The 13,277-nt window shown below is 38.8% G+C and overlaps 1 protein-coding gene across 1 annotated transcript in view; it reads left to right on the top strand.

The window, feature by feature from the left end:
* The first annotated feature begins 90 nt into the window (after positions 1–90).
* LOC135467992 (protein mono-ADP-ribosyltransferase PARP14-like) overlaps positions 91–13,277 on the top strand; it is a 56,230-nt gene continuing 43,043 nt past the window's right edge. Inside the window, exons 1-5 of the mRNA XM_064745975.1 lie at positions 91–311; positions 8,024–8,773; positions 9,801–9,875; positions 10,368–10,535; positions 11,604–11,885. Of these exons, the coding sequence (XP_064602045.1) occupies positions 143–311; positions 8,024–8,773; positions 9,801–9,875; positions 10,368–10,535; positions 11,604–11,885 (1,444 nt within the window). The 5' untranslated portion in view covers positions 91–142. The remainder of the gene's footprint in view (positions 312–8,023; positions 8,774–9,800; positions 9,876–10,367; positions 10,536–11,603; positions 11,886–13,277) is intronic.

Below are 13,277 nucleotides of genomic sequence, written 5' to 3'. Positions count from 1 at the left end.
TTGGCTGTTACTTCTAACCAACCAATCACTGTACAAATTTTCGTCACATGATCCATGTTTAGCCACGCCTGCTATGGAGATAGGGTGAGAGATTTTGTGTAAAATGTTGGCGTGTGCGGGAAAGCGCTAGAGCCTAACAGCGATGACAGAAGATTCACCCATTTCACAGTTAGCGAAAAAATGTGTGTTGGTGAAAAATGTACCTCTTGACAACACTGACACTGTCTTGAAAGCTTTGTTTCCAGCAGCGATACGGTGGGCCACAGGGTACCAAACGAGAACGGCCATAGTTTTGTTTGACTCGCCTTCCGGTGAGTAAAATTGACACTGAAATGAAGATTCTATTCTTTTTTCATTTTTTGTCGAAAAAATGACTTGTCGATTGACAGTAACTTATATTATTTCTCCAGAGCTTGGTTCATATAAAGAATCTCTGGTACTGAACGATATTTTAGTGACTTTTCTGTGGGGCGCCTTTGTTGACGTCATATTTACTTGGAAAGAAAGTGAAAGTAAATATGTCCGATTGAAATATGTTTTTTTTTAACGAATTTAGGACATTTACATAAATGGAAGTATTCGGGTGCGTGAGTGGACGGTGTTAAGTGGGGATCGTATATGAGATTGTAGTTTAAACCTCGTCAAGCTTAATTGTTTTAATTGGCATATCATGCATTTTCACTTTCTTTTCGTAGAACAATAACGGTTGCTTGATCAAACATACTGCTAGAAAACACTCCAGTATGGGTTGGTTTAACAAGTACCTCAAGCTATATATACCTATAGGGAGGGTTTAGCTAGCATCTTTCTCAAGTATATCTCCACCCGAGGAATGTTACTGGTATTAACTTTAACTGAGAGCTTAACAACTAGCTCGAACTGGTTCTTATATTGGTGTTTTATTTTGGTATGCAACCTAAAGCGGAGCTTTGTCAAAGCCAGCATTGGTAAACTGTCTTTTAATCAAACAAGTCAAACTTCCACCAACTTCGAACTTACACCAATTTAAGTTCCAGCAAAGAACAAACTGGCTGTTTCTAAGATAAGACTGTTGCTTGTCCATCTAGAGCCCACCCTCTGCCTTTCAGAAACTTCAGCAGATTTTAAACTCACATCTCCTTCCCATTCATGGCAATCTGTTAATATCTAGGTAATTTTCATGTGAAATCATGAATATTGTTCCCTTTTCCTCTCCTGAGCATTGAAACTAATTAAGTTGCTGCCTTTTGGTCACATTGACCGCTAGAACTTCAGCGGTGCAGAGCACCTTGCCACCAACAACCATGTGTCACTTGAACTAGGCTACTTGTGGGTTCAAAATGTAACTGAAGTTTTGCATTGAAATTCTCCAGAAAACCATTATATTTCCATCACCGTCTGTAAGCACAACTTCAAACTTTAGTCTCCTTAATTCAATCCAGAATGTCAGAACATTTATTTTTAATGCATTTTAATGTTGTTGTTTTTTTTTTAAATCCGTTAGCATTGAGATCGGTTCCATCCAGTAACTTGAAGAAGTTCAGAAATGTGCAACAATTTTTTTTAGGGGCGGGGACACTGCACACTTATATCCATTTAGATGGACTAGACTGTTGCATGACCACAAAATATAATGACCAAAGTACCCTTACATTTTAAGGAATGAAAAAACAAAAATACTAAACAATGAAATTCTCAATGAAAAGTCTAATGTGAAGAAATTTTGAAACCATCAGCATATATTTGCGGGAACTTGGAATTCAAAACATATGGCAGATGTTGGTTCAGTTCAAGAGTTTAAACTGCTGGATTACTTTTAAAAGATGGTTTACAGATGCTGGCTGTGACATACATTGTACCTACATTTACACCTTGGAAGACTTAGGGAATCACTCAGAACCAAATAAAATAATTTTTAAGATTCAAGTTTTTAAGGGTAGTGAAATTTTTCTTGTACAGGTATATACCACTGATGCTGAGCACTTAGTAAGACATGTCTCAACTAGGCAGAGCTAACAAATAGAAACCTTAAACCCAAATAATACCTACTGTGGCATCCACTATTCAAGGGGAATAATTCTAACTGTTCAGTGGCGCTGCTATCAAGTGATGGTAGGGGAGCTGCCTCCATGTTGTTGATACAGAATACACGTCCAGGGTTTTCATTTAGAATTGGAGAAGAATGTCAGAGTTCAAAAGTAGGTGGCTGAAGTGGCTAAGTCACAATTAATGTAGATTTAAATAGTAAGAATATTCAAAGTAAGGGACTACAGGAATGGCAGTAGACAGCTGCCTGCAGCCTGCTACTTGCCCTTTTTGAACACCCTGCACGTCCTGTCTCTCTCTCCTACTTTATGGCGTTGTTCTCTCCATCAGACCGCCATATTTGGCGATGAGGATCACCGAAGAAATTACTACAGTTCATGGACATTTGACTAAGTTACAATTTCTGCTACATAAACTTTCTGATTTGTCCATTATTTACGATGGCCGGTTTGTGGATTGATGCACCCATTTAATTTCTCCCTTTATCTGGCGACCCAGTCATACCCTGGTTGCAGTGGCAGAGGTTGTTTACCAACTATTTGATGGCCTGGGGTACAAATGGAGTAAGCAACGAGAGATAGACTGCCATTTTACTTCATTCTCTCGGTGCAGAAGGCCAAAGAATCTACCACACCCTTCCTCCATCACCAGGGGAAAATTCCTTTGAAAGTGCTATGGCGGCATTAAAGAAACATTTTTTTCGTGGTCGTTTTATCCAGTGAGCAACGTGCGTTCACAAGACCGTAGATTCCTACATTGGCGCACTACGCGAGTTAGCGTCCACTTGTGATTTTGGAACATTACAAGACGAGACGATACGCGATTAGCTGATCGAAAAAACTTCCAGCCCCAGAATCAGAGAAAGATTACAGATCGAAACTAATGTAACATTGAATAAAGTAATTCAAATGGCCCGTTCAGTTAAGTTCAGTCTGAAAGAGGCCCAAACTTCCATTGGCACTGATCTGGATTCTGCATGTGCTGTGGTACATTACAACCATTCTAATTCACAGCCCCAGAAGAAACCTCAGTGAAATTACGGAGCCTGTTACTGTCCTGTGAAAAATGCTAAATGTAAAGCCTGTGGAATGAAGGGCCTTTATGCTGTAGTTTGGCGTAAGTCCCAGGCAAAAGTTCATGAAGTAACAAGCCCAGAGGAGGACAGTCAAGTTCTGTGCACCAAAACCAGGAAACATTTGCCCAAACTGAAGTTTAATGTGCTTGTGAACACCGAATCTGATGGTCGACACAGGCTCAGATGCGTCAATCCTGTCAACTGAATGTTTGATAAACATTTCTTATTGCAGGCTGCCCTGCCTTATACCAGTTCAATTACTGGCTACACATCCCACCCTATACCTACTGTTGGTTGATTCAAGGCTAACATTACATATAAACACAAATGTAGCCCAGCCAAGTTCATTGTTGTGGAACATGATACGAGTCTGTTGGGGAAAGATTTAATCCAGGCCCTTTCACAATACAGGGTAGTTCATTGTCATGTGTTTCTACAAACCTTTGTACACCTGAGATGGACAGCCGGCCAAAAACAAACACCCTAGCGTAAATGAGGAATCTAAGACAGTCTGACACAAAAGTTGATTGAATGTGCTCATGAAAACCATTAGGGCATTGTGCGGACGAAAATACACTTCTGCGACTTATATTGGTGGCCCAAAACAGATAAACAGGTCCAGGAGGCAATATGTAACTGTGTTAAATGTCATTTGGGTGATAAATCTGCAGTTACACAAGTTGCACCCATGCAGCCAGTTCAGATTCAGGAGAAACCCTGGCAGAAACGGACTAGATTTTGTATGCCCTAATCTAAACGCGTCAACTAACGAGAGATATCTTTACGTCTTTACGTTGCCTTTTCGTCCGATGTCACGGCCACAACAACGATTTCTTTTCTACTCTCTGTTTTCTGCAGAGAAGGCTACCTGAATGAAATCGTAACGAACAACAGCCCTCAATTAGGCTGCAAGGAATTTGAAAGTTTTCTTCGTAAACGTAATATCAGACATAGATTTTCTGCTGTGTACCATCCTGAAGGACACAGCAAATTTGAACGCTTGAATCACATTTTAAGTAAAACAGTGCAGATATCGAGAATCAAGAAACGTCCTATTAAGCATGTGATGACCAAATTTCTGGGCAGTTATCGAGTAACGTGACATGCGACAACATTCAAATCGCTCTCCATGCTACTACATGGGCGTTACATACGTACATTGTTAGACATCATGGATTACAGGAATCCACCTCCAGAAACCTTTGATAATGAGATTAATAAATGAGTAAAACATCAACAAGCCCGATCAAAAGGATTTGATAGACGTCACTGCGTGAAACCATGTTCCCTTACAGCTGGTACATATTTTAGAATTAGGAAACCCTGGTACACACCAAAAGGGGAAAGTAAATTTTCTGGTCCCATAAAGATTGTGCAACCAGTTGGCTCACATACTTATGTGTTAGCAAATGGTCAAAAATGGAATAAAAAACACCTCAATGAACCAGTTGCAAGCTCTTTTTCTGAGAGGGAAAATGGTCAAAATGGTTTGAGTATTCCAGATTTTCAGGGTTTAAACCGAAAGTAACTGAGGTAGTGTTAGGAATGTCAGGGTTCTCGTGACCCCCTTTTTTTTTTCGACTGGTAAACGGACATTTTTCCCAAAAATATAGTGTTAAAATTTCCCCCCACAGGTAAAAATTTCCCCTCCCAAAATAGATTTCTTCTTTTGTTTTTGTTTTTTTTTTGGGCCATTTCTTCTTCAAAATATTATACATGTTAATTTCATGCGTGTTTTTCTTTTTTACAAATTGTCTGTAACATTACCGAGCGGCTCAATGTACGGCTCACCTTTGAGCGATAAGCGCCACAAACAACACACGATTTGAAAGCCAAAGGAGATAAATCATTCGTGACCAGCGCGCCTCTACAACTTGTGCACCTCTGCCGTTGCTAACAATCACAAACCCTTAATATCACAAACCCTTAATATCACAAACCCTTAATATCACAAACCCTTAATATCGTACATTTTGGCGGTACTGCCAAGAGGTAACAGAATAAATTTTTGCATTAAACTTTGTTCAGGATACGTAAAACAGCCCCTAAACAAAGAGCTAATCAAAAAATTTCGCTGAAGCACGGCAAAGGAGGACACCGCCCTTCCGCACCATCCCCTCCCCGGCTGTTCCGGGCTCTGCTCCCGCTTTGCGATCGTTTGGTCAGTAAAATGGACATTCCCCTTTTTTCTTGGCGAGAACCCTGAATGTTTCTTACTGTATGGATCAGAATGTAGTGAACACTATGGGATGTGCTAGTAGCTCGGTTTAGTAGCACATTGGTTTAAAATGTATTAGTAAGATGTTTTGTCATTGTTTAAATCGATGTTTACGGACAGAGGTCGATTTCATTCTTTAGTCAGTTATTCATTGTGATTTGTACTTAGTGTTCAGTTGTGGATGCTAACATATATTATTTGTAACTTTTTAAACAAGAGGGGAAATGTGGTATTCACTATTCAAGGGGAATAATTCTAACTGTTAAGTGGCGCTGCTATCACGTGATGGTAGGGGTGCTGCCTCCATGTTGTTGATATAGAATACACGTCCTGTCTCTCTCTCTCTTACTTGATGGCGTTGTTCTCTGCATCAAACCACCATACATACTTGTACAATATAGTTGAAAATGAGTAGTTATTATGGTATTACATGATAATGAATATGATAACATTTAAACATATATGTATGGAGGAGGGTAGTAGATAGCTGGGTGGAGTAGTTCCTCCAAGCTTACTGTTGCATCATGTTTGTGACATAAGGAAGCACAATTTAATTTGGCTAGGAAATTTTATGTATTTTACTACCTTTGTCGACCCGTTATCTAGACTTTGTTGTCAACTTATTTGTAAACACTCAGATGATGCCTTTCCCAGCTGATATAGCTTTTTGGGGTATAATACATGCATGTGAAGCTGATAATGCATGTTTTGGCGTGTAATGTCATGATTTCTTCTTTTCGGATCACCTGAATATTACCTACTTTGAGCTGGCAAATCATGACTGGCATTTGTAAATTTAACTGTTAAAAAGCACAATATTGTTTAGTCAGTTTTCTAGACTTAAGTGACAGTGTATTATTTGATGAGAGTGTTCTACACACTCTCAATACCAGTTCCATGTATCCCTGTCATACTAGCAGCATATTAACCACATGAATATGGAAACACTAGCTTGTAGTAACAGCTGCAACCACTCCCCCTTCCCACCTTTCTGAGTTAAAGCTTTTAGCTAACAGCCTTGCCGGTGTCCATGTTACGCTAATTCCTCAACCTTATCGCATATGAAAGAGTAATTTTGAGTGCATCTTAAGCACATTTTAAATTTGATTTTGGAGACCAAACTACATTGTGTGGAATGGCCAATTTCAGGACTTCACAAAGAGTATAATTTTATCAATCTACACAGAATAATGCCTTCAGAATATGTGTGAATTGACACTTTGCAAACAGGTGAAAAGATTGAAGAATTACAGTACTAGTCCTTTTTTCCGATAGCCTGATGTCTATAAAGTTCACGATAATGGAAAGGAAAAAACATAAAACAAAAGGTGGTAGAAATTAACCAAAATTTAGAAAATTAGAAATTTGAGTCAGATACTATCAGAATGTGCATTAGGGAACAGAAGGTTTCCATAGAGAGCAGAAGACATTAATAGGCAAAATTTACACTGAAGCAAATAGTTTCATGCGTTTGGGGAAGGGTGGTTAGTGTTTATGATCAGATAAACACACCTGAGGGACTTTGATGTTGAGCTCATTTAAAAGAGTCCATTCTAGCCATCAGTGTGCAGGTTGATATACTATATGACTTGTCCTTGCAAATGTGCTAATTGTTATAAATTGGCCATTTTGATAGTTCTTAAATGCTACAAGTCTAGTATTTATTAACACAGCTCAACGAATTTAGGCACACATATCCAGTAGTACATACATGTATACAGTGATTTGCAGTCAGTGATTTTCAGCTTGACAGCTGTAGCAGTTTTCTGTCACATGACCTCCAAATATGGTGGAAATCACAATGGGATTGCAATTTGCGATCAAACTATACATCCTTGAAGAGACAGGATCAGATTTATGATCAGGATGCCAAATTACGTGGGGCAGCATACTTACAATATTCATACATTCATCCTAGAAATGAATGCAATGTAAATGCATTATATTGTGGACTCCAAAAGTCCTAAATGTAGTAAAGCCTGTAGTATAGTATATTTCAGCCACTGCAAGTCTGCATTTTTCTAGGACACCAACAATTTTCGACACACATACAGTACATATATAGCTTTTTACACCATTTTCAGCTTTACAGCTGTAACAGTTTGATGTCTCGTGACCTCTAAATATAGGAAAAATTGCACATTTCCGAACCTTAATTGTAATTTGTGACAAAACTATGCATCACTTCTGAGTTCATACTTGAACTCAGAAAATTTTGGTCACTTGACAAATTGGTGTTCAGTGGATTTCCACAGTTTTAAAGACATATGAATGAATGATTATAGCGGTTTGACGCCACATCGGTTTTAAAGATATTCTTGCAGATTTCTTAGCCTGAAGTTGGGAGCACCAGATAGTTTTTTTTAATCATTTTCAACAGTTTTTAGAGTTTTTTAGACCTATTTTTGAGCTAATTTCATTGGTCAATTTTGGCCCAATCATCTGATAACATGTGGTAAATGACCCAAAATTTCTGTCCAAAAAGTACATTTTTAAAGCTAAAGAAACGTCATAAAAATTTTACCTTTGGTTCAGAAATCCACATTTTTCCAGTAGGATATCACCCTACTTTCCAACCAAACTTCAAATACTTTTCTGTGGTCAATTGGGAACTTCACAATCAGTCATGTTGATATGTAACATGTATTTTTGCGGACAGTCTAAAATGCTCTTTACATACTTGATTACATGATTTTTGTTGACAGACGTTGGGTGGCAGCTATCTTGTCCAAAGCGTGATTGTGGAGAAGATATAGTTGAGATAGTAAAGTGTCCCCCTGCAGAAATTCCAAAGGATCTGGTTGAATCATACCATGAATTATCTCCACCTGAGAGCTCAGTAGGTGTTCATGATCAGTTGTGGTCTCTCCACAGTTATCCAGGTGCTGGTTCAATAGAGCACACTGCAATTAGCCCAGAGCCATCGGCTACGTATGCTCACCATACTAACGCAGATGTTCTGAGTGGAAGATCATACTCCTATCCTTTTCAAGATCAGCAGGATCACATGTCATTTGAGGGAGCTGATTTTTCAGGGATTCATTCTAAAGTAGAATACCCTACTCAAGATAACCAAGTGAACTGCGAAGATCACCCACAAGTTAGCCAGCACGCACATCCTGTCACCGTGACCAGAGAAAGTCTTGTTGAGAGCAACATAGCGAAGTTTGAATACTCTGCTCACATTGACACACCATCATCTGACAGGCATACCTGTCTTGTGCCCTGTGGAGGGGATATTAGCACAGTAGAGTACCCAGACTCTCAGAGTAGTGCGGCACCTATAAGGGACTGTGACCCACATCTATATCCTGAAACCCCACCACCCTCATACTTGAGCAGCTGTGCAGTGCAAGACACTACATCACTGAAGAGTGTTCTCCCTCAGTATACTGAGTCCCCGCCTCCCTCATACAGTGATGCTGTGTCGACCAGAGGAGGAATGTCATTACCTGGTGAGCACAATGCGTTTCTTGTCTTGTTCTTGTGAGCTAAGCTTGTCTGTGGTTGTTATACTACAGCATAAATACATGTATGTCTGCTATTTCACATCCAACTTTTCCATTGCCAACATATATTTTACTCACACATAACCAGAATTATATGAACAAACGTAGATAAATACGTACAGTACAAAAGTTGTTATAAATTATCACAACTAGAAAAACAATAATTGATAATAAGTGTTAGTAATGCTTAAGCAACCAGTGCTTAAAGTCAAGCCATGTTAATCATAGACAGAAAGCCAATGACCACAGGTTTTGGGGTTTTTTTGTATAGTTATTTAAGCTTTATTATACTCAAAGGACCACCAGCATTATGGTGGGGGGAAACCGGGCACAGCCCGGGAGAAACCCACGACCATCTGCAGGCTGCTGACAGACCTTCCCACGTACAGTCAGAGAGAAAGCCAGCATGAGCTGGACTTGAATTCACATCGACCATATTGGTGAGAGGCTCCTTGGCCGTTAAGGTGCCCCAGCGTGCTAACCAACAGTCACGAAGGCCCCTACATGCATAAGAAAATGGGACTGCAATCATCAAAAACTTCAGATGATGTCCAACTCAAGATATCTTCATCACACTTGACCTGTGTTATAACTGTTCAGTGCTGTATACTCCAGCATGCAACATAAAACGTGTGTATTTACACCATTTACATTCTGATACATATGTATGTACATTCCAACACATACATGTACAAACAGTAGTCTGTTAATTGTCAACAAAAATTGTGGGTCGCTCGCACACATCAAGAACAGTGTGCCCCAAACATGGCCACATACAATTTACCATGGCTTTTTGTCAATATTCAAAATGGGATTCAGTATTATCTAATAAACATTTCTGAACAGGGAACTGAGAACGGTTGCCCGTGTAACGGTGTATACATGTCAGGCAGGAGACTGCAGAAACTTGATTCAACATTATCAGATAAAGCAGCTTGTGCAATAATGAATAAACTTTGTCCTATGACTGCAGAAACTCCTCAGTCCGTTTTGAACGACCAAGAAAGAGAATTAACGAAGATTACACACAGATCAGCAATGGACTCAGGTGATTGTAACATTGTTCCCTTTTTTTTTTTTTCTTCAGAGGGAGGCGGGTGTGGGATGCCTTATTGTTTGTTATATTTTTTTATTTATTTGATAGGTGTTTTAGTCACTACTCAAGAATATTTCACTTAAACACTGTTATATGACTATGGCCAGCATTATGTTGGGAGGAAACCTGGCAGAGCCCTTAGGAAACCCACAACCATCCACAGGTTGCTGGCAATCCTTCCCTCGTAAGGCCCAAGAGGAAGCCAGCATCAGCTGGACTTGAACTTGCAGCGACTGCATTGTGGGAAGGCTCCTGGGTCATTGTGCCGTACTGGTGTGCCAGTTCCCTCAGCCACGGAGGCTCCTGGCGTTTGCCTCTGGATCCTTTTGCCATTTTATTCAGTGTTAGAAATCATATTTAATTTCATTTGTGGTCAAAGAATTTACCACAGCCAATCAGCCTGAATTAAAACATTAATTCTTGCAAATCTTGTTTAAATATTAGATGCAGAGTGTCAGTGTATTGAAGTTTCATCTCTACCTGAGGGTGTAGACATGGAAGAGCTGAAGATGTACTTCAGCAACAAGCGCCGTCATGGTGGAGGGGAAATCAAAAGCATAACTATGAACCCAACTCAGCTCTCAGCAGTCATCGAGTTCCAGCACCCAAGTGGTAAATATTCATTGAATTTTGCATGCAGTATTGTACCATGGAAATTGACATGTGAAAAACACAGGACAGCTTTGTTCATAAACTGACTCTACAAGCTTATTGTTGTTTGTGTAACATGTTATTGATGTGTTTTAATATACAGGTTATATGGTACTTGATCAAATTGATCAAATAGTTTTATTGAAGAGGCCTTGGTGTTTCACCATGCTTGCATTAATACACTGTTAGGTATACCAGCTTGTTGCGTGGGTGTAGGGTTGATCAACATTTTCACAAACCGAAATGACAAGTAGAAATTTTCAAGTTCTAGATGAAATATCAGGCCGTATACTCGCGCATCACGCTGGTATAACAAAGTTATGGCAGTGATGGTCCTTACAGACAGCTTTTCTTGAATTAGGCTAATACTGGTAATTCAGATAAGGCACGTCATGTGACACTCAAGCCATGAGTAGAAGCACAAATGGTTGGGTCGAGATCTCGGTTGAGCTTAGAAAAACTACTTGCCTTTATAGTTGAACTGCTAGTTAATCATTTTCGACTTAATTTGCGAGGGTGTGTAATTTAATTGTCTCAAAAAGATGTTTTTCTACATGCTGCTGTTGTTAGCTCTTGAATCATTAGATCTCCATTGAAAATGAAGGCAAGAAAAGTTATTGACTAGTACATTGTCAATGAGAATCGTGCTATCGACTTACATATGCATCTGTGACCAAGCATTTTTTATGAGACTCACCTAAGAGAAATCACATCACATCTGAAAAAGAGATACATGCACTGAGAGAAACTTGTAACATGGGAATCAGCACTCTGTGACATATTAAAGGTGTAAGATCTTATGAGATCTCACATAAAGACTTGCACGGTGAATGAATGACTTATTGGTGCTGAAAATACAACCTATAAGTAATTGAACTACTGTTGATTTCCTTGTGTTTGCAATTTGTGATGTGTCATTTGGTTTGTAATAAACTCAACTACTTGCACTGTGCTGCAGGAGCCCATGGTGGTTGTGAGTTGATTTTCTCTTTTTTTTTTTTTTTTTTTTTTGTCTTTTCAATTTCATAGCTGTCAAACGGGTGCTTGGAAAATGCCCCTTGCTCATCCGTGACAAGATGATCCATGTTCAGAAGCACTTTGTAAATGCTGCTGAAGCAGACCAGGTTAATCAGTCTCATCCAAGAAGCCAAGAAGAGTGTGTTGTCAAGGTAACAGGGTTGCCTGCTGATGTGGGTACGGACTACATCGTGTTGTATTTTGAGAACTCAAAGTATTCTGGAGGTGGAGAAGTAAAAGATGTGAAGTTCAGAAAAAATGGCAGTGTCCTGATAACATTTGTCCACAATGAAGGTAAATCACTAAATTGAGTGAATCATTATACAACTTCAAGACTAAAATATTTAAAGGAGAAAATATGTTTATGTATATTTACAATGTATTAGACTGGTATTGTACACTATACTAGGGACAAAACTCAGGTTTATGATACAGAAATTTCAAAGGTGTTGCACTTCACTATAACTCCTTGTTTCATAGTACACAGTTTACATATTCATAATACAGTGAAAGATCCTATATAATATTTCCTTTATTTCAGTATACATTTTGTCCAGTATTGAGCAAAAATGTCACAAAGCCTCAGGAAGCAAACTTGCCTAGATCAACATAAATCCAAGCATTTATGAAAGTCCATGCAGTTAGTTTGAATTAATATATTATTGCAATTCTGAAACAAAAGTAAAAATTAGCCAAAAAATTACTCACTGAAAATCAACACATGGCCTTGCTGAAAAGCATTTTTCAGACAGTGGTATATGCACAAGATGAAGTCTGTTATTATGATATAAACAACAAACACTATTAAGTTAAAGTTAAAAAATAGTATGGGACAAATACAGAGTATATCCAGACTTCCTATGACAACGTTAGTGGCTGGAAGTCATTTAAGACAGGTGTAAAATCCCTGAAGTACCAGAGATTCCAAGGCCTAGACAACCCCTTGACCCACGCCCGTTGAGCTGGGATAGTAGCTCTGCTATCTCAGCCGGGAAAAGTTATAAATTTTTATTAACTGAACTGCTCAAAGAACAGACATAGGTGACGTAATACTCAGGTGTTGGTTCCAATAACAACTAAAGCAGTGTTCACATAAATGTTAAGGGCATTAGCTTGAATGGTACCTCATGTTCAGAGCTCAGGCTATGCATACATAAACTCACGATTTAGTGTCTTGTGTATTGTGAAATTAATGTTAAGGTAAATGGTAATGGTGGTATCTCAGAAAGTGCTGAATTCAGGTTTTGCACGCATTTAAAACACAATAACACGAGTGATGTTCCATTGTAGATGCTGTGCATGTGTGTTAATTACAATTGATAATAAAATTCCGGACTTTACTTTTGTGTTCTGTATTAGAATCCTTGTTAAATGTTTGAGTACTTCATGTATTGAGCTGAAGTTGTGCATTCATGTGTCACATACAGATGAGTTCTTTGAAAGCCTAGATATCAAATGTAAGCTATTAAATAGTGACAAATAATTATATGCAGTTCATTCTTGTTTTCTGTTATAATTTTGTTCAGCAGAAATCACTTGAAACATGTATCCAGTTATCTGAAATATACAAGCTTCCCCAAGCCTTATGTATAGATTATTAGACTAAGATAGCTGACATTTGGCCTCCTGAGTAAGTAACCCTCTGCTCAAAGTATGTCCTGTATTCATTTGTGTGTGTAGCTGTAT

Source organism: Liolophura sinensis, chromosome 6 (genome assembly GCF_032854445.1).
Source record: "Liolophura sinensis isolate JHLJ2023 chromosome 6, CUHK_Ljap_v2, whole genome shotgun sequence".
Classification (NCBI taxonomy): Eukaryota; Metazoa; Mollusca; class Polyplacophora; order Chitonida; family Chitonidae; genus Liolophura; species Liolophura sinensis.
Note: the sequence above shows the minus strand (reverse complement) of the source record. Positions and strands in the feature narration are given on the sequence as shown.